General features: G+C 36.9%; 1 protein-coding gene across 1 annotated transcript; it reads left to right on the top strand.

Moving 5' to 3' along the window:
• Positions 1-736: 736 nt before the first annotated feature.
• RRP1B (ribosomal RNA processing 1B) lies at positions 737-21,508 on the top strand. Its single transcript, XM_063305282.1, has 16 exons — positions 737-944; positions 1,331-1,413; positions 4,065-4,122; positions 5,029-5,114; positions 8,070-8,131; positions 10,332-10,461; positions 11,662-11,726; positions 12,142-12,308; positions 13,241-13,332; positions 13,906-14,003; positions 14,175-14,194; positions 15,206-15,331; positions 16,100-16,791; positions 17,704-17,838; positions 18,222-18,288; positions 18,783-21,508. The coding sequence occupies exons 1-16, from the start codon at positions 800-802 to the stop codon at positions 18,971-18,973; spliced, it is 2,217 nt and encodes a 738-aa protein (XP_063161352.1). The 5' UTR covers positions 737-799; the 3' UTR covers positions 18,974-21,508.
• Positions 21,509-22,995: the final 1,487 nt, after the last annotated feature.

Below are 22,995 nucleotides of genomic sequence, written 5' to 3'. Positions count from 1 at the left end.
ATAGAGTGAAGTGGGCAATCATTTTCTTTACCCCAGATAGCAAAATGCTGTGAGCTCTCTATATACGTCATCTATGCCATACTTTGCCAATCAAGATGGACTAGCTCCCAGCCTCTGAAATCGTTTAAGTACTGCAGAACATCAACCCTAATCTGAAATACTGTAAAGAGGTCATAAAAAAGAATAGCTGTAATTTCCACCCCAATATAAGGTTCTTAACGATGAATTATATTACAAAGTTGTTGCAAGCTACTAAATTGCAATTTTTATTTATTTTGGGGGGATGTATTTTAACATCAGTCCCGGCAAGGGGCCACATGTCTTATTATGAATCTATCTATCCAACTATGAGAAACTGCAAAAGAAGAATTTCTTCTGAAAATTTATCAAATTATGGAACGTTTTTTCGCCTGCTTTATATATTTTTATTTTACTTTTCAACTCCGTTGTAAGCTACACCGACAGCTTGGTTATACAAACAGCAGCTTGTAAATATTGGCGGGAAGCTACAAGGCATAAACGACTGAGTATTCGTAGCTCACTACCAGTGCGTAAAAACGTCACTGCCTTTGTAAGTCAGATTCCGTCGCGTTTCTTAGCCTCTTGATTTGCCAGTTGCATACGTCTTATTTCACCGACTCCTTGCCTGACCGCCTCTTGGCAACTAATGATGTTACCGTGAATGTGTGCGGCACGCTTTGGCCGTGACGTCATTCACGGGCGCCGGAGAGTTTTCTGGATTCAGCCTAGCCGAGCGGCGCGTCCTGTTCCGAAGGAAGGACGTGGTCATTAGACGACGATGGCTCCTGCTGCTGTCGTCTCTACCGTGCAGCCTCCTGAGATCCAGTTTGCTCAGAGGTTGGCCTCGAACGAGAAACGGATTCGGGATCGGGCGCTGAAAAAGCTACGTGGCTACATCACGCTCAGGACCCGGAGTCTAGAGGGTAAGGTTTGGAAGAAGCACGTGGGACAAAATATCGTGCCAGGCCAGCGATAAAGACGAAAATACACGTGCTTGTTATAGATGGGCACGGGAGGGACTCTCTCTGAAGCGATATGAGCAAAAAACGGGCATTAGGATGATGTATATATGAATAACAAGTGACATACCTGGTATATTTTAACGGGTAATATATGACAAATGGATATTTGTACGATTGCACTTAATCTTGCATAGGCTATAAGTGTGTATTTTCTGACAAGGGATATTTGTATGATTGCAGTTAATCATACATAATTCTTGGCTAATTGTGAATTTTCTGTCATATAAGCAGTGGCAGGGCAAGTTTCAATTTATTTCCTTTAATAATGGTTTCCTTTTGTGCTTTAGGTTGCTTCAGTCAAGAAGAATTGTTAAAAATATGGAAAGGACTATTTTACTGTATGTGGATGCAGGATAAACCTCTCTTGCAGGTATGTTGTAGAATTATGGAGTTGGAAAGGACCACAAGGATCATCTAATCCAGAAGTTCTTAACTGACAGGTCCACAAATCCTTTGAGGGTCCATGCATAGGTTTCATGGTGTCTGTGAACTTAGATGGGAAAAAAATACAACTTTATTTTCATATATATTACTATATTATATATTTGTTATTTTTAATATTTTGATAACTGTACTTGAGCATAATTGATGTCCATAGGTTTCACCAAACTCTCAGAGGGGTCCATGGCACAAAAAGCTTAAGAATTCCTGATCTAGTCAAACCCTCTTAAATGTACAGGGAAGCTAAGTAAAGTTAAACCATCCATGAGACATGACTGTCCAGCTTTTTGAAAGCCTTAGAGATGGACCCTCAACCCCCATAGATTAACTGTGCCATTGTACATCCAGTACAGATCTTGCTGGCAGGAAAATTTCCCTTATATTTAAACAGAAGAGCTGCAACTTATATCCATTATTGATCCTAATTCCTGTGGAATGGAAAACTTAGCCTTTTATCTATCTGAACCTTGATGTCATGTCTCTTCTCAGTCTTCTTTTCTCCAGGCTGAACATCCCAGGTTCCTTCAGCCTGTCCTCATAGGGCATGTCCTCAAGTCCCTGTATCACTTTTGTTGCCCTTCTCTGAACCTGTTCTAACCTGTCAATATCCTTTTAGAAATAAGGTGCCTAGAATCATACACAGTACTCCAGGCATGGTGTCACCAGTGCAAAGTAGAGGAGAATAAGGACTTCACACATCTTTGAAGTCTGCATATATTGTAGACTATATCAGAAGTATTTCTTCTGATGCAGCCCAGAACTGTGTCATTGCTTCTAGCAATTGCTTTGCCCTACCGGCTCATAGTTTGTTGTCAATTCAGTGTGTGCCTTATATTTTTTTTTCTTACCAAATGTAATATTTTACATTACTTCCTGTTGAAGGATATCATGTTCCTCTCATTCTCCAACCTCTCCAGATTATCTTGCAGTTTCATTCTGTCATTCTGGGTTTTTGTCAGATCTCCCAATTTTGTGTTATTTTGTGAAAACCTGTTAAACAGCCCATTAATCCCATTATTCAGGTCATTAATAAAAATATTGAATATACTGGGGTATATTGGTGGGGCAGATCTCTGCAGGACCCCACCAATCACTTCTCTTCAACTCAATGTAGAGCCAGTAATACACTCTGACTGCATTTAGCCAGCCAGTTGTATCACCCAAACCATATTTCAACAGCTTTTGATGAGAATGTCATATGGAGTCTTGTCAAAAGTTTTGCTGAAATTAAACTAGATTGTATGTTATATCCACAGCGTTCCCCTTGTCCACTAAAATAGTTGTCAAAGAAAGATTTGTCTCACATGACCTCTTTTTAACAAAGCCACGCTGACTGTTAGCAGTCACAATGCATATAAATAGCCTGCTTTATTATCTGTTCTGACATTTTCCAGGTATTGATACTGGTCAGTAATTACTGGGGTCCTCTTCATTATTCCCAGTTTAGGATTTCTGAGTTTTTTTTTAAATACATGGTCATGGAATTTACTTTTAAAGCTATGCTATATATTATTATTATTATTGTTGTTGTTGTTGTTGTTGTTGTTGAAACCAGTGGGAAGCAAGAATTTTAGTTGCTTTATAAAATCTTTTTGTTTAAAATTTTACAGCTATCTTAATGCAGCTATATTAAATCCAGTATTAGTATACTATATAATATATATGCTTATCTGGTTAGTTATTTATAGGTGTAAGGAAAGCAGGTATTCAGTGGCATTCATAATAATTTACCTGCATTATATGCCACCTACTCCTTGGAATTCCAGGCAGCAATAATATTGATGGGCTCAATAATAGGTATTTTGACTATTGTCCCAAAATTTTCATTTTACCTCTTCAGGAATGAGTGGAAATAGACAGAATTCTTTATGCCAAGACAGTGAATTCATACCTGAGATGGTATTTGTGTTAAGACATGCCGAGCTTATGTCAGTTTTTCCCAACCTGATATTTTTCAGTTTTATTTAGGCAGCAGCTCTTATCATCCCAGCCAACATAGCTAGCACAAATTTGGGAAGGCCCTCTACAGTTGAACCATTAAATGCATGGTTAATAAATTTAAGCCATTACATTCATTTTTGTTTTTATTTTTAGGGGTTATTCTCTGACTTTACTCAGAAATTAACTGGTGGATGTCCTCATATTTGCTGCAGAATAATGAATTGTTTATCAATTCTATACTGATTATCAGCTTTTAAAGTAATTAACCATTCTGGTATATTAATACTCTGGTATACTGAAATGTGAAATACAAACTGTAACTCAAGGCTTGTCCACAGAATTATAATTTAAGAGTCTTATGATCGCATATGAGGCTGTTGTGTCTAAGAAACCTCTGTACACAGCTATGAGTGCTTCTTCTATCTTCAGTGTCAGGGTGCCTTTATGTTTAACTATGACAGAGGAGCTTAATCAAGATCAAATTATATTGGTCCTTATATTATGCCAATCATCAGTTTTCTATATTTAGGGAAGGTCTGAGACTGATGTCAGCTCTCTGAGGGGGGGGGGCATTTTCTGAATACTGATAGGAATCTACTTTTGTGACATTGCATACTAAACAAAACTCTAAATTTCCAGGAGGAGTTGTCAAATAATATATCACAGCTAATCCATTTAATCGAGAATATGGATACTCGTAAGTCTCTTCATTTTTCTTCCCTTTATACTCAGGAGCTTGTAGCTAAGGCTTTGCATTGCGCATATAGGAACAGTGCAAGGAACAGTCAGATTTTGGAGCCAGATGTTTATTTCCTGGAGATATATCAGATTCCTTAAACAGCAACAGCAGCAATCATATTTCTAGCACATATCATTCCAGAGGAGAGTACAGCAAGCTGGTATTTACTGAAGGCCTGCATATTAGTAATAATATGAAGGGTTAAACCGTAACAGAATTTAAATTCTTTATAGCTTTATAGTCTGGAAAGAGGTAGCAATAAGCCCCAAATTTGGATGGTTTTAGAAGAGGTTTAGATAATTTTAGGCAAAATTATCAATTGCTGCAAGTCATAACAACTTTATATTGCTGCCACTATGAGAGACAATGCATCTCTGAATACAAGTTGCTAGGAAATAAGGATAGGATGGTGCTGTTGCACTTTATTCTCCCCCTCCTTGCTTAATTACCAATGGGAATCTGGTTGTCTGCTGCGGGGGGTGGGATATTAGTCTGGATAGGCCTTTGGTTTAATGCAGTACAGTTCTGTGAGAACAGGTGGCAAGAAAAGACAATGAGAAAAAGGTGGCTTTGCCCACTCTCAGCTTTGGCACTATCCATCCCAAGATTTCAGCTCAGGTAGATCAGCCCTAAGACTTCAAGATAAAAGGAAAGGTCTCCACTTCTACCTTGAAGCAGACTATAGATAACCAGGGCTTCACTTCCCTTGGTGTGTCTGCTGCTGGGAGTCTTAAAGATCAGTTTTTCTGTCATTTATGAAAAGTGACGGAAAATATTGGAGAAGAACTATTTGTAAAAAAAAAAAAAAAAAAAGTAGAGTAACTAATATGGAACTTAAACATTATACCTATTATCCCAAAACAGGACACTTGTTCATTCAGACTTTCTGGCAAACCATGAATCGTGAATGGAACGGATTAGACCAGTTGCGGCTAGATAAATTTTACATGGTAAAGTTAAATTCTTTTTCCCTTTTTAAAGGCAGTTCCTTGAAAAAGAGCAGGCATGGAAAATGTCAAGGGATATATTCCACAACAAAAGTTTCACTTTCAGAAATGGGATTTGTAATATAACAAATTAACTTTTATTTTCAATGCCATCATTTTCCCATTTTAATAATGTAAGGGAAATGTGTGCTATTGCCATATGTTCATATTCTTAGAAAAAACCTTCCTAAGCAAAAGTGCAAATTTGTTTGAAAATAACTTGTAAATCACAGTAAACACAAGTTAGTAATCTTAATCCAGTATTTCCTTTCAGTTTCTTTTAGTTATTTGAATAATTAATATACACTACATATAAAATTAATGTAACTTTACTGATATTTTTTAAAAAAAATCTTTATTACTATATATAAAAAACAAAATTAATCTTACATACTGTATATCTATGCAATACAATCACCCTTGGAAAAGCTACTGCTTGTTCCTAATTCTGTGGAGTCCTTGGTGCTCCCTGAGCCTTGTTTTTTTCTTGCAGACATTTCATTGCCAGGCTAGGCAACATCTTTAGTGGAAAAGGGAGTGGGGTTTGCTCTCTGTTTATATACAGTGGTTTGCCCCGCTTGTGTTGGTGGGGGGGGTGTTCTTTCCTTGGGAGTTCCTTGATTGGACTGTTGTTTGCTGCTTGGTTGATTGACTGAGTTAATAGTTCCTTGATTAGGGTATATTGTGCTGTTTGATTGTTCATCTGGTGTTAATCCTGGTGTTAATCTTCGCATATCTGGGTGTTGATTGCTGGCAAGGAAGTGTTCTGGGTTTTTAGTTAATTATGTAAGCCAGCATATACAGTTCAAATTTAAATAATCCTTCAAATTGGATTCCGAGGTCTTAAATGCTTGTTCAGATACAGAAAGAGACATGAGTTATTTAAACCATTACAGGTAGTCCTCGAGTTACGACCATTCGTTCAGTGACCATTCAAAATTACCATGGCACTGAATGAAGGGGGGCATATGATTGGTCCACAAAGTTGTGGCTATCGCAGCACAGTCACACGATTGCATTTGGGTGCTTAGGCACTCAGCTGCGGTCACATGATTGCCATTTCCTACCTTACCTGCCAGCTTCCCATAGGCAAAGTCAATGGGGAAGCTGGCAGGGAAGGTACTTCATAGCACCTGCCCGCACTCCCTCATGTATGCACACCCACCCCTGCCAGCCCACCCACACTCCCTAGCGCCTGCCCCCAACTCTCGCTGGCCCATCTGCATTCCCTAACGCACGCACGCCACCCTCGCTGGCCTATCCATGCTCCCTAGTACCTGCTCGCAGCACCCGTACATTTCCCTGTACTCCTTGCCTAGGACTCCTAACTCGTACTGCTTAACAACCTGTGCAGTCCTGGGGTTACAACTAGGGCTGCCAGGATTCCCGTCGCTAAGTGATGTGGTCACATGACATCATGCCTTAACAACCACATCACTTAGCGACAGCAATCCCAGTCCCAATTGACATTGTAACCTGAGGACTACCTGTATTTAATTGATAGGGAATGACTGATCTTCTCTAGCACCTGGTTTTTGTTTTTGTTTTGTAATCATATAAGCAAACAATATCCATTTCCACTGCACTTTTGTATGTTTCCAGTTTTGACCTATCATTTGAAAGAACATAAGCTTCAAAAACTAAGAAGTTTTCCCAAATCAAATTAATATTAGTATTTGACCACATCATATGAATGATGTTGCATTTTAAGTATTTCATCTCCCAACAGTTAGCTGAAGCTGCCTGTTCTAAGACCATTATGAGGTTTACTTACTTAATGAAGCCACCAGTTTCTTCCTACTAACTCCCATAGGTATCCAGGAGATACGAATAATGTTTGTTGAATTCTAATTTTAAATCTCTAGAAATGTGATACATAGATGTCAAAATGATCTTCCGTGGATGTTCATGTATATTCTTAATCCATGTCTTCATTTATTCTTTAATATCTATTTCAGAGTACTGTAATACAATAAAGGATTATTACAGGCTTATTATTTTGTAAATAACAAGTTATTTACCAAAGTTATGCTGATGGGTATTTTATTGTTTCCTAAACAAATGCTCAATCTGATCTATATTAGTTAAGAACTGCAAAAGTTCACATAACTGCCCAGTAGCTGTACTTGTTGGAGATGATAGGAATTATAGCCCAATGTATCTGGAAGGTACCAGATTTGGGAAAACTGGCCTGGTCAGTTTCATAGATTTTCATGGTATTTATAGAAGGAAACAGTTGTAATGCACTTCAGCTTAGTTTTCCTGATTACATCTACTAAGTCCTTTTAAAACTTTTTAAAACTATCAAAAATTGATTATGTGGTTGTTATAAAATGGAACATGCAGTCAGGAGCCCTCAAATTATGCTATACCTCAACTTCCATAATCCTTAGCCAGCTTAGCACCTGGTTGGATGATGGTACTGTAAGAATTAAAAATTAATTTCCATACTGTATAATGCCTAATCAGCATTAGCACTCACCACAGTTCAGAACCCATATCATGATTTGAGAGTCCAGCCACAAATAACAGATTAAATTAGAATGGCTTGTGTTCCTTCCATATCATGCCTCACATCTATACACCCTTTCCCACTGTAAAAACGCTGCGCTGTATTCAGTGAATGAACAAGACATCAGACTAGGTTTTTCCACTTCTGCCATTTAGGGACCACAACCAAGTCCCTTATCCCACTCAGAAACACTTCTGTGCATTTAGCCCACACAGCATTGGGTCGTAAATTCATGCTAACATGTGAACATACAGTTCCTCCATGAGAGGTAAAACCTAGCCTAAAATGTGCACAGAGTTCTCTATGTTATTCATGTTCTTTCAATACATTAAGGGCTCTCCTATAAACTTAATGACAATTTTCCCATGATTTGAAAAAAATGGGATACATCTTTTTTTCTAACCTAGTTGATCCGCATGATGCTGAGGCAGTCCTTTGAAGTTCTGAAAAGAAATGAATGGAATGAAAGGTAGGCCATACCTGTTGTTTATATGTATCTGATTTCACATTGTGCCAGGCTTGTATGCTTTTGACCTTATCACTATATAGGAACTCACCATTGTGTTTGTAGGTCATGTTTTATGGTGTAACAGGATTTGTAAACCAGACCATAGCATGGTAGATAGGTGAACAGATAGTCTCCAGGTTAAGGATGAGTTCTGTTCCAAGGTCTGTCCTTAAGTTGAATTTGTATGTAAGCCGGAACAGTATTATTGTATAATACTGTATAACTAGTATTGGGTAGTTAACTCAAACCATTGTGTATTTAACTCAAATTTTTGTATTTAACTCATATTGATTTCTGTGATACGAATAATTATATGCTTAGCTACCAAACACAGCATTGCATCTATTAAAAATATATTATTCTAGTTAACCCAGTGATTATGTGGGGGAGACAGGTGGTGATAAAAATATGATAAATAAATAAAATAAAAATTATGGACTTTTGAATAAAGTGCTGGTAATTATGAGCGTTTTACTTTCCTTCACTATTTTATTTTTGTGAAGGTAAGGCAGAGTTAAGGTATAGCAAAGCAAAAAGAAGGAACTCTGGAATTAGTAACTTTGGGTAGATTCATTTACTCCCATACTTGCCATTTCAGACTATCACTTTTGGTCATAAGAAAACATCATTTGTGCCTGGGATAGGGAGTTGCTCCCTTAGGTTTTTTCTCTTGGCCTCTGTAGTCCCAGACACAAATGATAGAAGTATGATTTCCCACTGGTTTGGGGAGTGTGAAAATGTTGCCTTTCTTTGTGTGTAACATTATGAAAGAGGAAAAAAACACTTTCGACAAAGAGGTATAATACAATAAAGAGAGGCAAACCTCATTGTTGCAGAATTGAAATAACTGAAAATAAAAGTTGTTTTATAAATAAAAGTGGCTTAGTGGTTTGATTTGCACTGTTGTTTTAAAAACCTGTGATAAAAGGTTTGTAGGCATGTTAAATTCACTTGCTTTTTAAATTCCTTTTTTTTTCTTACTAATTTAAATTGCCTTTATTTAAATCAGTTCATCGCTGTTAAACTTTGAGCTTCGCTCTATATATTCCACATGTCTGATCATATAGGATATGAAACCTACTGTATGTAAATTAAGAGCTTTTGTTAATACCAGAACTGTGTGGGCGCTCCCTTTGTATGACAGCCCACTGAAGTCTATAAACATTTCTTCCTTTTGCTGGGGCCCCAGCAGTGCAGTCGTGCCTGCCTGCTTACTTAAAGGGAAGACATGTTATTTTCATTGGATAAGTGAACACAGGACAGCAGCTTACTCTGGAAATATTAAACTTCCACACTGCTGTGGAAGAATAACTTTTGGCATACTTTGCTTGATCGTTCAGTGCAAGCCAATGGCAGCTTCTTTTGGGGCAAAAAGTCTACATGATGTTTCTTTTAACGGAGTGTACTATGAGCATCAACCATCTGCTAACGGATTTGATTTCATCTGATCCACGCGGCTCTAAGTCCTCCCATTACTCTTAGCCTGTTGTCATGAGTACTGATGGCGAGCAGGAGGGGGCCTCTATCCAGGGCGGAAAACGCATGCGTAGTACTGAGGGGTTAAGCAGCCATCCAAAGACACACAGATCAGACCCGCCTTAACTTTTGGGGTTTATCTGTCTGGGTTTTTCCCACGCTTCTTCAGTTTGTTAGGATTTTCTGTCTTATGTAGCAGCAATAAACACTAGAGACCTATTCCTCGTCTCAGCGTGATTCCTGACTGTTAGGACACCTGTCCTTCTATATCAGGGAAGACACGAAACAGAAACCAAGCTGGGAAGTTGCATTAATTGTGCCATTAAAATGAACAGCTGCGTATTTTTGTAAAATATGGTAGCTCTCCAATTTTAATTACAGATCCTACTCAGTGAAACTGATACAAGGTGTGGGGGCGCTTTTTTAAAATGAAGTATTAAAATCAGGTATTCTAAAAGTGGATATTGGTAAGGAATTTGGACCCTGTTGCAATGGCAGGCATGTGCACTTCTCTGTTCTTGTTCCTATATTAAATGGAAATGAAACCATCTGGTCCATGCTTTGCCAGATGTATTTAGGTGGGAAATATTGAGCTCTCTCTTGGTTCTGACAAAAGATCATATGATGTAATGCAGCTGAATGGGCTATGCACTTACATATATTTTTTATATATATTTCTTTCCAGTTTAATCCAACCGTTTCTGAACACATTAATGACGGAAGTTATGCACCCAGACAGCCATGCTCCCATTGGTATTAAATTGCATTTCATTGATATTTATCTGGAAGAACTGGCTAAAGTTGGAGCTAAAGAGGTCAGAAGCAAATTGTACTTACATGGAATTCGGGCTTCCCCAAGCTGGGACCCTCCATATATATACTGTATATCCATTTTACCATCCCCAGTTAGTCTGGCAAATGCCAGCTGGAAGTAATAAGAGCTGTAGTCAAATACATCTGGAAAGCACCAGGTTAGGGGAAGATTATTACATTTACATCAAACTTCTTTATAAAATATGTTGAAATCAGTGGTGTCATGTTTTTACTGTGTAATGATCTAAAGCTCAATTTATTTTATTTTGTGAACAACAGTGCCCTGATTTCCATGACTGTAATACTATGCAGCATTTTGGTTGAAATTTCAAGGGTTGGCTTATCTGTGGTTATATACGGTAATCTTTAAAATGTATATTATATGTGTATTATAGAACTACACAATTTAACTTATTTTAGGGCATCTTATGAATCTTATGAATAATCAATATTTTCCCTCTTTACTGGTAATCTGTAAGAAACTATTTGATAGATTCTCAGCCTGTTATCACAATAAATCTCATAAAGTAGCCTACAAATACAAACATAAAAATATTATCAAGGCCTAAAAATAATATTCGATCCACAAGTCACCTTAAATAAGATCTGATGCACAAATAAAACAACAGTGTACTAAAACTTTAATTTTAGTATGTCCAGAAGTAGACTAGAAAATATCTAAACAGTACAGAAAGTGCTTTCTGATGGAAGAAGTAAAAGAGAACACAGTCTTTAAAAAATGCTGGACTGCAGTTTATTCTATATATATTTAGAATAAACTACACACACACACACACACATATATATATATCTAAATATATATAGAAATACATATAGAAATATATATAGAATAAACTGCAGTTGTGCAAGGAGTGATGGTGATAGTGATGTCTTTTCCATCTTTTCTGGTTTTGAACACTTTACATTAGAAACAGTACAAAATCATTGTACTACTGATTATATCAATACCAGTAAATGCAGAAATAACTATTGAACAGATTAAGAACTGCTCAAAATTCTGAAAGCATTTCAGTTGGTTATGTAATCATTCCCAAATAAACTGCTTTTTCTCATTTCTTCTTTTTTCTGCTGTAATAAGTTATTTCAGTTTCTGGTAGCTCGATAATCAGATTTTGGGTAATGATTTTAGAACAGATTGATCAAGATTATGTTGAACTAATTTTTGTATTTTATCTTTGCAGCTCACAGCAGACCAGAATATCAAGTTTATTGAACCATTCTGCAAAATCATTGCCAAGACCAAGGAGTATGTTCAGATCTTGACTTAATATTTATATTAACCTTCTGTGTTTTTAGAAATAGCAAATAAAAGCCTGAATGGTGGTGCAGAACAAAAGCAAAGGCTACTGTGAAGGGACAGCAGCATGCTCACTATGAGACAAATATAGGGGTTGTTTTCAAACATACTTGAAAATAAAAGTATGCGTAACTATAGTAATCACATCCATTTCTTTGTAGCAATTATAGAAATGCTTGTTCATGATCCTCCTGCACACATATCAGAAAATTAGAGAAAATATTGGATTGGATTCATGTGATTGTCTGTTTTTCCTTCCTTTTTTTCTGAATGACTCAGAACTTGTTTATGAATTAGGATACAAAGAAGATCCATTAACCACATGCCTTAATATTTTTCCCCCACCGATCTTTTCACTGTTCAGTCATCTTATGCTACAAGCCATAATCTGTGGTATCTTTGAAACCATTGTGGATCAGTCCCCATTTGCCATAGAAGATTTAATGAAAGAACTAGAACCCGGCAGAGGTGTTGACAGTTCATCAGAAGACGAAAAATGGAGTGATGAAGAAGATAAAGAAATGGCCATAGGTAAGGATCTGGTCTCTCCGATGCTTATTTTGCAAAACTCTAGAAAAATTATTACAGTGTCTTCTGCAGAGAGCTTCCTTTTAGCACCATACAGAAACTTCTGTGAATCTAAAAGGCACCAGTTCTTTTAGAAGGGAATGGAAACCTAGAGGAATCTATTTTTCTAAAGAGGTATGTCCTGACACCCATTTGTTTTCTAAGCAGAATTTAAAGTTTTGCTTTGCCTTCTAGCAAGCCTCTGTCCGGCATTTTTTAAAGACTGTGTTCTCTTTTACTTCCTCCAGCTCTCAACACTGACTTCAGGTGTGGTATCTCTGCTGAAAACGCTACTTAAAGGCTATCTTTGTTTGTTTATCTATTTATTTGTCAAATTTATATGGCCACCCATCTCACACAACGTGACTCTGGACTGTGTACAATAAAATGATGCAAGTTTTGGCATTTGAGTGTGAGGCGTTGTTACAATCATTTGTCACTCATCCCATGACAGAAGCTCAATCAACAGAAGCTCAATTGCCTGGGAAGAAGTCCCAGAAGAGCACCAGGGTGCAGCAGTCTTTGAAGACTGCCCCGATCCAGATGAAAGGGGGTGCGCGAGGGGTGCAGTGTTAAAGGAGAGATTTTCTTCTCGTGTATCAGGACTTCCCCTTATTTCCTCAAACTATATGTTCTTCAGATGGTCTCTAAAGGTCCTCTAACAGATGGGGTCATACAGTGACAAGTAGCAGGACGTTATTACTAGATCAATGATCCAATAATTTTCTTGGGATTATTCAGCTTCATTGGTTAAATGAACTCCTATAAAAGCAGGAAACGTTTTTCCCATGATGAGCAAGAATGAAACAAAGAGTCAGTGGGAGGAAAGTGGGTAGGATCATCCATTCTGTTTTTGACACCTCATTTTTCTCTTTGTTTTTTTCTTTATAATGTAGACAGGGGCTTTTCAAACAAACTCTCTCCAAGTTCAGAGGCACATGGTAACGTTTTAGAAGATACAGATGCTAACATTGGACCTGTTCTTCAGGTAGGCTTCACCTTTAGCAAGTACTACTAGTTGAGAATTATGGGAGTTGTGGTTCAGCATATCTGTAGGTTACTAGGTTGGGGAAGGCTGATGCAGGGTTTGAAAACTTCTGATATAACGCTCATAAGCTGCACTGGCTACTTTCTTTTCAACACCTGAAAATTAAGCGGCTACTAGGGGTCTTTTTTTCCCTGTAGAACTGATAAAATTCAGTATTGGGGGGCAGGGGGTTGGCAACTATAAGTTGCACTTCAAGTTCTGAGGAACATCAATGCCATTTGAGCAATGTGGCATGTATTGCCTCATAAACAGTGAAGGCTGAAGTCTTCCTGAACTGCACCTTTATATCTTATGGTGATTTTTAAAAGAGGTGGCCTAACTGTTGTAGATTCAAGCATGTGGTGAAGGGACCTGGTAGGAATTTGAGTGGATTTGGACTAGTGGAGAAAAGGTACATGTTCTGGATGGTAACTAAACAAAGAAAAGAATGGTGTTATGATACTAAAGTTTGAGCATCTTTGGGTTAAATGATTTTTTAAAAGCTGATCTAAGTTGCTTTTCTTTCTTTGACAGTTTGATTATAAAGCAATCGCCGACACAATCTTTGAGTTGGGCAGCAGAAAAAACACGCCTGCTTTTAACAGAAAGCGCCTCTACAAAATGGTTAAAAAGTATGTTGCTTGAAATTCTGATGATGATTTCCCTGGGCACTCTTTTTTTCCTTACACTTAAGTCCATTCCTTTTTATCTCATTTTTTCACACCAATAAATACAATATCTTCTGTTACAGAAAGTTTGCAAATGAGTAAAACAATGTAATTTCTTTTCACTTCTCTTTCCAGGTTTCAAGATCTTGCAGAAGGTAAGACTTCATCCTTTTGTTCGAGCCTTAAAAAAAGCGTAACAGGAATAGAAAATGTACAGTAGTGTTAGATTTGTGGCCCTTTGAAGGAATAGTAATTGTTTTCCACAACAAAGCTTAAGGCAAAGGTGAAAGTGTCTGAGTTGTTTTCTAATTCTGATGGCTTTGTTGTCATATCCATATAATGATCTTGGGAACAGTATGGAAGTATTTGCCATTTCGTTCTTCTGAGATGGTTTTGGAATTCCCAGACAACTCTATAGCTGTAGGATTTCCTGGTGGTCTCCCAATCATACACAAACTGTCTGACCTTTCCTAGCTTCTTTCAAGTTCAGGCAACATGCTGGTACCTGGGCTTACATGAAAACGTCATCACCTAAATCAGATTATGGTACTCTTTACAGCAGGTGTGAGAACCTTTTTCCCTCTCTGTGGAAAGCCACATACCAATTGGTGGATTCAGTGCCAAAAATACAGTATATGAGGCCAGCTACTTTTCCCTCCATTCTTCCCTGCCCATCAGGCTTCTGTAAGATGGACAACTGCTGTTCCAGCAGTCTATTGTTTTATTGTATTATTATAAAACACAAGTAGTATATTATATTATTTGGGTACAGTGATATTTACATAGTGTTGACTAGAGGGTATTAACATTCTGATGATTTAGATAACTTAAACTTTTAAAGATAAAAAAATAAGTATATGTCAATATTAACTATGACTTCTAAAATGTTAGTGTTGATAATGGTTGCTTAAATAAACTGCAAACTGTTCCAGGACTCTTAACTGATATGAGGCTCTTTGCAATTAAGCCTGGGACCCTGCTTTCCTGCCACTGATTTCAGTTTGATTCCTTGCTTTCTTATTTAATAAATGCTCTATTTGCTAGTAAAAGATTACCATAGAATACATGCAGAAGTTTTAAAAAAAAAGAATTGATGTTAATGTGGGTGAAGAATCTTCTCAAGAATATCTGGCTTGTGGCAGTTCTCATTCTGATGTTCTTTTCAGGGAGCTTCCCTCAAGATGATTTCCCTGAAGATGTTTCTACAGATGAGGATGATGATACCTTCAGCAGGAGGAAATTGAAAAGAAAATCTGGCAAACCGTTAGATAAAGCTCAGCTGGGGAAAAAAGGTAGAAAAAGAACACATGTCTATCTTGTGTTTGCTTATCACACTAAGCAGTTATTTTTAATTACAGTTTGTTAAACTAGCCGTGGAGATCTGGTTTGTACATAACACTAAGCCATAATGAGTGGGTCTGCCAACTACACTAAACCAAAAATAAATCACATTATGGTTCAGCTTTATGCATAAAACAGGCATTTCATATAATCTGCTAATTTAGACTGAACGTAATCAGTTTCATGGGAGGAAAACCTATTGAACTAAGTATGACTTAGTAACAAGCAGTCAGTAATAACTTTATTGTCAATAACAGTAGTTCATATTAAATTTAACTGTTGTAACAGAGTGCCCTCAGAGGACAACAGAAATGGGTTTTGCTGATGGACTGGAAGTATTGACTGGAAGCAACAGAGCTGTGTGGGTAGGCTTGGGGCTTTTCCATAAGTATAAAGAGTTCTGATGTGAAAGCCAGCCATTATAATAATCATAATCATCCACAGCTGCCAAGAGCCTTGCTAACAAAAATATTCTGTAATAAAAGCATAACAGTTGCTATGATAGGATCAAATCAATGGCTTCTCTTTCTCAGCTTTTCCATTTCTCCCCAAATGGCTAAAACAAAGCAACTGAAAATGCATATGTGAGAATTAATGGCAGGATTAATTATGGGTTTTTCAGAGACATATTTTTTCTTCATTTAAAATTAGAGTTGTCTTACCAACTTCTCTCATGAGAGGTGCTATTCAACTTAGTATCATTTAATTTCTCTTGACAGACAACAGTCAAACCCAAAAGAATGATAGTGAGGAAGAAGAGGCCAACACAGGACTGCAAAAGAAGAAGAAGAGAAAGAGAAAGTCCAGTCAGACAGCCGGTGCTTGCACAGCTGCTAGAAATAATGAGAACAGACCAGTCAGTGTTGAATCCAAAGTGCCAAACCCAGGCAAGGAATCCTCAAATACCAGGAAACGACACAAGTCTTTAAGTACAGAGGCCAATGAATTTGCTTCTACGGTGATTCCCACTGAAGGACTCAGGGATGATTCATCCTTGCAGTCATTGACATGTTTAGTCAATGGCATAAAGAAACATCCCCCCCAAAAAAATGACAGCCTACCAAAAGTAGTGTATCAGAATGGACAGAACAATAATGGCAGCAAAGAGGACCCTGGTTACTGTACTACAGGAGGTCACACTGATAAAATTATGAAGAAAAAAACATCAGAAATCACTGGAAAGTTTTTTTCTGAAGAGAACGTTAAACTGCCAGGGAAAAAATGCCTTGCACAGTCAGAACCTACTGTACTCCAGAAAGTCAAGTTGAAGAGGAAAAGAAAGTTGGGGAATTTGGTGAGGATTACATGTTCCAAGCAGAAAGTAATTGGCTTGAAAATGCAAAGAAAAATCAAGGAAGTCCCAAAATCTACAGAAAGAAATGAACTTGAAAACAAGAAGAGGAAGAACAAAGTAGGTGGATAAACCCTGTTCTGTTTTTCAAACTAAATCATTTTCCAAATTTCTTAATCCATTTTCTGAAATGGAAAAGAGAACATTCTTACTCTAGTGCAGTTGGTTAATGATAAAACAGCATCAGTAATTTAATGCTGTAATTTCACAACTTAATTTTCATTTAAAATTCTACATGGTAGGCTAATTAGTTGGCCATTTGAAAGGGAAAATTGTTATAAAAGCTGTAGCCTAACATCAGCCCTACTAAGGCATGCTTCTGAACCACATGAAAGCTAAAAGAAAGAAAACATGCAAAAACTAGGTAGCACACAAGTCTGTCCATTTAGGTGAACACTCTTAAATATCCCCTGCAATCTTCACCTGGTATGTACAAAAGTCTCAAGAGGAGACCAAACATTTAGGGAAGTTGAGAATGGGACCTTTGTGTATGCCCCCCCATTTATTTCTTATCAGGGCTAATATTTAAGACTTTCATCTAAAACATTGATGTTAAGCAAGTTTTGCTTGTGAATAGTTAGAGAAATAAGGAACAATTTTTAAAGGTCACATTTTAAATTGAACAAATTTTGCATGCCCTTAAAAGTAAATCATTTTATTTGGAAATTACATCAAAGAATATAGCTTTGCTCGTTTCAAAATATTTCTCTTGTATTCTGTAACTTCCCTGAAAGAGACTATCCATGTTATTTCTTAGCACTGGTTCTCATGAAAAGGCATACATGCAGTTAGCAATGGATTTATAATTCTACCTCTCAACTTGGTGTTTAATTTGTGCTGTTACTGTACAAAAAAAGGGGGGGGATGGAATAATTCTAAACAGATGAACGTAAACATTGCATACAGTGCTATTTGTATTATTGATGCAAATATTATGCATACTTCCTGACTCTGTTCTTTTTCTTCTTGCAGAAAACTGGTGGCATTGCCCTTCCAATGAAGAAAACAAAGGCAAAGGTGGAGAATGATTTTGTGAAGTTTGAAAAGACAGGATTACCAAAGCCAAGCTTCTTTAGAAAAGCTAAAGGGAGCATTACTGCCATGCAGGTATAATAACCTTTGTATAGCTTTATGTCTCAAGAACGTTTAGAATAATAGTTTGATTCCCTTTTAAACAATGGTATTTTCCAAGATAGAATTGTGATGAATCACTGAATAGGAGCCCTTGTTCTCCAAAGATTGTCTGTTTAGTCTCAACTGTGAGACTAAATACGCAATTCTGCAAACTCACTGTTTTAGAATGGCTTTTGCAAACTTATCTGTGAGCCAACTAGCCACTTGCAGCACATTGGCAAATTGGATGATGGTGTATATTGGTGATGCTTTGTAACTATTGTGATTTGGTTCAATATTCTAATAAGGGTGATGAAAAATATTTTAAGTAGTAAAGGTTTAATTGGCCCAGGAAAACAACTATATCTGTCTTTTAGTTAAGCAAGCTACAACCTTCCAGCTCCAAAAAGGTTACCTTTGGATTGAATAAGAATATGACTGCTGGTAAGTCACTTTCTTGCTTGCTTGAAAGGCCTGTGTTGTTATGTCACTCGTGCAATAAACTGAATGTAAAAGAGTTTTGCTGGCTAAGGACTTTTCTTCATTTGGATTATTATATAAACACCAGTGTTATTGAAATGGGAGTTATACATGTATTTTGATAGAAGCTTTAAAAAGGATTACTTTGGTCTGCTGAGACCCCCAACTATTTTCAAGTAGCATGAAAAATAATTTAGACATTAAAAATAATTTTAAACATTGGTTTAAAATACATACATCTTTATTTATTTTATCATTCAAATTTCTATCACCACCTATCTTCCCCCCAAAAGGGGGACTCAGAATCTTTGCATTCTGACAGCCTTCTGCTTATGAAGAAAGCATCCATTAGAAGGGTGCAGTGTTTCTCCCTTCACTTACAAAGAAATATTTTACATCCTCGCAACAGGATAACACAAGACTCGTAATGTTTTTCTTTCTAATCTGTTGCTTGACAGAATTTAAGAAGACAGACAAAAGTATCTTGGTCAGTCCAGAGGGAGTCTCCCGGGTAGCTTTCAATCCTGAGCAGAAACCACCCCATGGGGTCCTGAAGTCCTCCTCTAGCTCTTTGACAGAAACCCCTCAAATAAAGAAGTCCCTTATAACTCCAGCTAAGAAGAGACCAACTGCTATGGACTTCTTCTAAGCCCAATAAATGGAAGAGAGTTTTGTACTGAACGTTTCAGTTACCAGCTCTTTCTGGAGTCATCTTCAAAATCTTATTTTCACAGCTAATATGATACTATACATAAGGTTTGGATTATGTGGCCTCTGGTTCTTCAAAAAGCACCTCTTTGGCTGCAGATTAGAACTGCTTTGTATATGTTGTTAGTGAAAAAGATAAAAAGTTACCTCAGGTTTGAAGATCAATTTTTAAAAAATAACACTGTTATCAGATGAATAATTTTGTAAAGCTTTATTTTAAACTGCTTTTGGTTGTACTCTGTTTATTATTTTAATCTTATATAGGCTCCGTTCCACCTTTCTACTCTGTTTCATTTTTCCCCCTGCAAGCCTCCCATCTTCCTATCTAAAATTTTTGAGAACAAGTTTTTCAAAGGAAAAAAAAATCTTCATTTGAATCACCTGTTTTAATGGCATACATTAAAACTGTTACTACTCAAACTCATGTGCTGCACTTTGCACACAGTGCCTAAGCATGTGCTGTAGCATTTTTAATTCAATACTCTTAGCTGCTTCAGAACTGCTCCTCTGTTCATAAGATGTGTGTGCTCTAATCTGATGCCCTCCAGATGTGTTGAGACTAAAATTCCCAGCCAGGATTGTCCATCTATTTATGTGAAGGGAAAAGATAATTACTGTATATTTTCCTTAGTAAATATATGCATGTTTATGCAGCTTGCCTTCACAAAAACATTCAATTGAGGCATTGTTCTTCCTCTATTAAAATAAACTAAATTAAATTATCACCTCTGCAAAAGCCTTTGTGCCTTCTGACTACGGGGTAAGGATGGTTCATAAAGCCACGTGAATCAAAGGGGGAGGATCTGTCATATCTAAAGCCCTGCTGATGCTGGAAGGATGTAAATAGTATTTTGCTGGGATCTTTCTCCCACCATCAGAGTTTCTGTCCATTGATTTGCAATACATGGAAATGAATAGCTTTACTGACTAGATTTACTGTAATTTGGGATAAAGCCGAGGAATAGAAAGGTTTGGGTTCCCGTTGTTAGAAGTCTGCTCCCAATGATCTTCTGTAGATAGATGGTAAACCCCCCTTTTTGTGGCTGGTGGTATTGGAGCTTCAAGGGCAGATGGTTTCTTTTTCCTCTTTCTCCATCCTCAGCAGAATGATTCAAAAAGTCCTATAAAGTTTGGGAAAACTTCCCAGGAACCAGTATCTTCAGCATGGAATATGCTGATGTCACCATGCCTCTCTTCATTTTGATGTTTTTACAAAATTATTTATTTTTTACATCAAATAGTTATTTTACTCTAAAACTTTATTCCTCATTTCTTTAATCAACATAGCATAAAACACAGCTTAGCAAACCTTGCAAACAGTTCATAAATTGATGTGATTTTTTTTTAAAAAAGCTTTGTAATAAAAATGTTATTTCTGTTTTGTATTCCATAGAATGAATGGGTCTTCTGAGCAATCGGTTACTTCAGTATTTCTTCAGAATGCTCATAAAGTTGCAAACGAATTATATTTTTGGTTTTAGTTTCAGATATCTCAAACTATTATACTTGTTAATATCACTGATAAGTATCCTGTGTGCTTGATATGAGGTGGCTTTAGTTGATTCAGTTTTAAGTAATGTGAATCCACTAAGAATTAAATACAGGACTCTTTCTATCATTTCTATCAGTATATCTTTCTTGACTCATTCACGAAGTACAAAGGAAGAAAAACATTGTTATCATATTGTATTAATATCTTGTAAAATTAAATTTGTACTAATATATAAAAGCAAGAAGATTAGAATATTGCTTTTAAAACTATATACATTAATGTGGAATTGGAAGGATTCAATCTAAGTTATCTACTTATGGACAAAGACATGCCTAGAATCAATTATACGCAGTGAGTTATAGATCATTTTCTTATACAGGGTGCTACAGGGCAAGCCTTTGGGCCAGCATCAGCCGCTGCATCAGTAAGCACCTGTCTGAAGATTCCAGTCCATTCCTCTGAGCAGAACCAGTTGGTTAAATCTAGGCACCATCTGGATTTTTAAGAAAGCTTCTACTATAACAATCTAGTGCACAGTGGAAAAATATAGTGGATGCATCCAGCATGTCGGGGAACAAGGGAAAGAGGAGCTACCAGAAGGCACTTTGCATAGGCAATTTTTAAACTTGGAGTTGGCCATGACTAAAAGGATAATGTTGGTCATTGGTGTGTCTGTAATGATTATTCAGTTAAAAACAAATGAAGATAAATGCAACATCATGCTGTCTGTAAAACTATCCTTTTTTTATCCAGTTTTTTTATTGATACGCACATACGTACATTCCATTTTGCAGTAATTTTGCTAAAAGTTAATTGAAATTTAAAAACTATAAAATATGTTTTAAAGTTGTATTTAAAACTTTTAAGAGTACTTCTAATGGTTTTGGTATCTCCAACTTCCCATCTACAACCATTTCTATATGAACTTGGTTTGAGAATGACATTTTTGACAAAGAGACAATTAAAAACTCTGAGCAATGTTTATACATTCTATGCTTGTTACATATTACTCATTTTATGCAGCAATTTTAAATCCATATTTTGCAACAAAAGTATTTTATATGTTTTTAAAAAAATAACAGCCTGCATTCAGCCATGGCTTCCTGCTGACTGTCCATGTATTGTCACAGACATCCAAAGTTTTTGTAATAGGTTTTTGATAAAAGAAGCTGAGATTAGGGGCTGATTTAGTTTTGTTTCTCATAGGAAGATGTTGCCATAGGAGGAAGCTATTGGGCTGGCATCAGAGGTGGAGTCTTAGAAAACAGCAGGAAGAATTAGGAGGAGAGTTTCAATGGAGGAGGTATAATGGCTGGTACAACCTAAGATAGATCTAGACACAAGTGGTTGTTCATTGTTATTTTAATAAAGAGCAATACTGGCTGGTAAACTTAAATTGGACTGGGCAGTGTTACTTTTGTTAATTCAAGGTCACATACATAGATTGCTTAAGAGAGTAGTTGGGGAAGACCCAGGGGATGTCATGAGTACTGATGGTGAGAAGGAGTGGGCCTATCCAGGGGGAAAAACACATGTAGTTTAGAGGCTTTGAACTTTCCTTTGAAGAAACTCAGAGCAGACCCACCTTGATTCTTGGGTTTATCTGTGAAGGTTTCCCACGGCCTTTCAGTTTGGCAGGATTTTCTGTCTAGTAGAGTAGGACAATAAACACTAGAGACTCAAGCTACCATCTCAGCATGGTTCTTCGCTCTAAGGACAGGAGAAGACTCAACTGAAGACCCAAAGAGGAGGATGCACCATGGGGCTTTTTCTTCTCGATACAAATGATCCCTCAGAGATTGAAGATATAGAAAGATGAGACATTCTACCAGCCAGACCCAAGGGAGGAAGGTTGGGCCAGTCTGACAGAAGGAATGCTGCCAGTATGTTATGCCCTTCCTTATTTCTAAAATAGGGTATAAATAGGATTAGAAACAGCTATGAGTACATACCTGTTAAAGCAACATGATAGCTTGCAAACATACATAGAGAAATCTAATATATTCAGTAGTAAAGGAAAAAAGTTCTTTCTGCAAGGCAATTTAAAAAGTCAAGTGGCATTGTTATCAAGAAGTGAGCACTGGAATAATTACTAATTTTAACCTTTGCTTGCAGAGCTAGACTAGGGAAAACAAAACTAACAAGCCATTAACTTTGATGCATTTTCTTAATAAATGGAAAACTAAAAGGAGTCATTTCACTGAGTCAAATCCTATGATTCCACAAGAAGCCCCTGTGACAGGAAGGTTGGCATGTAATCTGCAAGCTTTTTTTTCCCCAAAAGATGTTTCTGGACTTCACATGGGTCTCACTGTGTTACATAAACATAATAGTTTGTTGGTAAATGTGGTAACATGATTAGAAAAAAGATAAATGGTCATTATTTGATTTTAACTATACTTTATAGTTTTATTGACTTCGTGTAAACTGCCCCAAGTCATAATACACATAAGCTTACTAAATAAATGAAA

The sequence above is a fragment of the Candoia aspera genome, chromosome 5 (genome assembly GCF_035149785.1).
Source record: "Candoia aspera isolate rCanAsp1 chromosome 5, rCanAsp1.hap2, whole genome shotgun sequence".
Lineage (NCBI taxonomy): Eukaryota > Metazoa > Chordata > Lepidosauria > Squamata > Boidae > Candoia > Candoia aspera.
Note: the sequence above shows the minus strand (reverse complement) of the source record. Positions and strands in the feature narration are given on the sequence as shown.